General features: G+C 39.3%; 1 protein-coding gene across 1 annotated transcript; it reads left to right on the forward strand.

Moving 5' to 3' along the window:
- The first annotated feature begins 552 nt into the window (after positions 1-552).
- On the forward strand, positions 553-1,307 carry LOC149823461 (uncharacterized). Its single transcript, XM_090018339.1, has 2 exons — positions 553-776; positions 1,037-1,307. The coding sequence occupies exons 1-2, from the start codon at positions 553-555 to the stop codon at positions 1,305-1,307; spliced, it is 495 nt and encodes a 164-aa protein (XP_089874465.1).
- Positions 1,308-3,643: the final 2,336 nt, after the last annotated feature.

Below are 3,643 nucleotides of genomic sequence, written 5' to 3' on the forward strand. Positions count from 1 at the left end.
GGATGCTCGATCAAGCTACGATTAAGAACAAGTATTTGTTACTGAGAATAAAAGATCTTTTTGACTAGTTGCAGAAGGCAAAAATATTCTCGATGATCGACCTCAGATTGGGTTATCATCAACTCTAAATCCAGGATGAAGATGTCTAGAAGATAGCCTTTCAAACTAGATATGGATTGTGTGAATTTATAGTGATGCCATTTGGGCTCACTAATGCACCGACAACATTTATGAACCTGATGAATTGAATCTTTCATCCATTCATGGATACTTTCGTGATTGTGTTCATTGACGATATCTTGATCTACTCAAAGAGTATTGAGCAGCATCGAGAGCATTTGCAGATTATCTTGGGAGTACTTTGGGAGCACAGATTGTTCGCCAAGTTTTCCAAATGCGAATTTTGGCTCAAGCGAGTCATGTTTTTTAGTCACGTGATATCCAGTGATGGAGTGTCAATCAATCTAGCGAAAGTTGAAGTCAAAGCTTTTGTGTAAGGGAGTCAAGTTTGAGTGGACTAACTCATGTGAAGAGAGTTTTCAGATCCTGAAGATGAAGCTAAGGACATCTCCTGTCTTGACATTGCCTTCTGGTAGAGGTGGTTTTGTGGTGTACACAGACACCTCAGAAACATGTTTAGGATGCATGCTAATGCAGTATGACAGAGTTATCACATACGCATCAAGGCAGTTGAAAGTTCATGAGAGGAACTATCCAACTCATGACCTAGAGTTAGCAAAAGTGGTGTTCGCATTGAAGTCTTGGTGGCACTACCTGTATAGAGATACATTCGAGGTCTTTTTTACTACAAGAGTCTCAAGTATTTATTTTCTCAAAAGAAATTAAATATGAGACATTGTCATTGGGTCGATTTTATCAAAGACTACTAGTTCACTTTGTCTTACCACCCTGGTAAGGCAAATGTCATGGCTAATGCGCTTAGTCGCAAATCAAGTAGTGTTTTGGCTAGCCTTGTGAGGAGCCAAAAGTTAATCGAAGATTTTGTAGCTTGAAAACCATTTTTGCTTGGACGCAGAACCATCCGATTGTCCGGTCTGACCATTCGATCAGAGATCTTCTCTAGGATCATCGAGGCACAGAAGCAAGATACATGTTATGAAAAGTTTGCAGCTCGAGTGCGAGAGAAAGGCTCAGCTTTTCGCATAGAGGATGACGGTAGTAGCCGTATGGAGCATCGACTTTGGGTGTCAGATAACCCTGATTTGAAGAAAGAGATTCTTGATGAGGCTCATCTGTCTAAGTACACTGCTTATCCTGGTGGTACTGAGATGTTCAATGATCTTTAGCAGAAGTATTGATGGAACGGTATGAAGCAAAAACTTATCGCTTACATCTCGAGGTGCTTGACTTATCAAAAAATCAAGATTGAGCACCAATGTTCCATAGGTTCCATATAGAGGTTTGAGATTCCTCAGTGAAAATGGGAAGATGTTACCATGGATTTTGTGGTAGGTTTACCGCGAACCAGATGAAAACACGATGTCATTTGGGTGATTGTGGACAGACTCACCAGGTCTGCTCATTTCTTACCCATCTGAATCAATCAAACGCTTGAGAGTTTGGCCACATTATACATCTGAGAGATTGTAAGACTGTATGGTGTACCAGTGTCTATCATTTTGGATCATAATCTAAAACTCACATCGCGATTATGGGGACAGTTGTTGTCATCTTTGGGGACAAGCTGAAGTTCAGCACTACTTTTCATCCTCAAACTGATGGACGGTCAGAAAGAATGATTCAAACTTTAGAAGACATGTTACGGGCTTGTATGCTCGATTGGAAAGGTGAATGAGATACACACTTGTGTTTAGTTGAGTTTGCCTACAATAACAGTTATTACGCTAGCATCGAAATGGCTTTGTACAAAGCTTTATATGGGAGACCTTACTGCTTACTTTCATATTAGAACGATATCAGTGAAAGATCCAATGAATCATCAATTGTTCTTTAGCACTACACTCAATAAGTGCAGAAGATTCGAGAGTGATTGAAAGCAGCTCAAGATAGGAAAAAGAGTTACGCCGTCCAGATACGACGAGAGCTTCATTTTGACATTGGTGATATGGTCTTCGTGAAGGTGTCACCGACTAAGAGTGTTTTCATTTTGGTAAGAAGGAAAAATTGAGTCTCAGATATGTTGGACCATTCAAGATTCTCGAACAAATCAGAGAAACAACATATCAGGTTGAGCTACCTCAGCAATATGTCCAGATTCATAACATTTTTCATGTGTCGATGCTAAGAAAGTATATTCCTGACCCATCATATATCATTAGATATAAGGATATGGAAGTACAAGAAGACTTGACAATAATCGAGAAACATGTTGAAATCGTTGATCATCGAGATCAAGTTTTGCGTACCAAGATCATTCCTCTTGTCAAGGTGTGTTGGCAACCCCATGACATCGAAGAATGCACATGAGAACCTGAAGCGAGTATGAGAGAGAAATACCCTAACCTTTTTGTTGATTGACGTTTGTGATTTCGTGGATGAAATCCTTTTTAAGGAGGGTAGGATGTAAGACCCATAAAATTTTGAAGAAATATTTAAGGCAATGCAGTTTTTTAGTATACAAATATAAATAAATAAATAAATATATATATATATATCATAATAGATTTATAGCGAGTCTCTAGATTTTATTTAAAATGCATATAACCATATGAATCAAACCACCAAAAATTTTTAAATGCTTGAACCCATTGCATTTTAGACATTTTTGATAAGAAATATGGGGTTTAAGAAAATGCTTAAGTTTTTACAAGAATTTAGAAAGATTCTTTTAAAACCTAAGTGTAGTTAAAAAATAAATAAAATAAAATAAAATGAATAAAATGATGAAGCATAGAGGGGGCGTGCATGAATAGTGTATGAATAGTGCCCTAGAGGGGCATTGTCGAAAGTTTAAAAAAAAAAGGAACCCTAGAGGGGCGTGTGGGGGTTGTAGAGGTTAATTACAAGTGTGCCACCACCTAGAAGGGTGTGACACTTAAGTGAAATAACCCTGGCCATCCATTTCCTTGATTAAGACCCAATTGTTCGATCTTAAACCCTAAACCTATATATTCATAAGGAATAGAGAGAAGGCTCGTTCTCTCCCTATCTTTCTCTCTCTCTCTCTCTCTCTCTCTCTCTCTCTCTCTCTCCCAACTGTGGTCTTCTTCTCCCTTGGAGCCGACCTTCTCTTATGTGCTAGGGTGTAGCATGGGGTACCGAGTGGGACTCCCCTCTATACTTTGAGCCAAGGAGATCTCTTCTTCTCCAAGTTTTTGGAAATCGCACGGTTAAGGTGAGAATTCCCCTCCCCCCTAACTTCCATTTTTGAAAACATATGCATTTCTAGCATGAAGCCATGCTTCTCATTGTGATATCTATACACATGGGAGTTGGGCGGATTAGAACCATCCATGAGTTCCATTTTTTTTATGTTGCTCATGTTGTATGCTCATACACACATCGTTTTGTAGTATGCACCTTGCTGTCTTGTTTCCGTTCATGTGCTAGCATCACGTTCTGGCAATTGCAGCCTCATGCGTGAAGGTCCAGCAAGTGTGGGGTTTGCTGGAAATGTAGTGGCCTCTTCTTTGTTGTGTATGGGTGAAAGGAACGTCGATTT

Source organism: Nuphar pumila, chromosome 10, assembly GCF_984573655.1.
Source record: "Nuphar pumila chromosome 10, dmNupPumi1.hap1.1, whole genome shotgun sequence".
Lineage (NCBI taxonomy): Eukaryota > Viridiplantae > Streptophyta > Magnoliopsida > Nymphaeales > Nymphaeaceae > Nuphar > Nuphar pumila.

Coding starts and splice junctions, on each gene's coding strand:
- LOC149823461 (XM_090018339.1), top strand. CDS start 553: ATGAAGCTAAGGACATCTCCTGTCTTGACATTGCCTTCTGGTAGAGGT. Junction 777..1,036: donor AAGTCTTGGTGGCACTACCT/GTATAGAGATAC, acceptor GCTTGGACGCAG/AACCATCCGATTGTCCGGTC.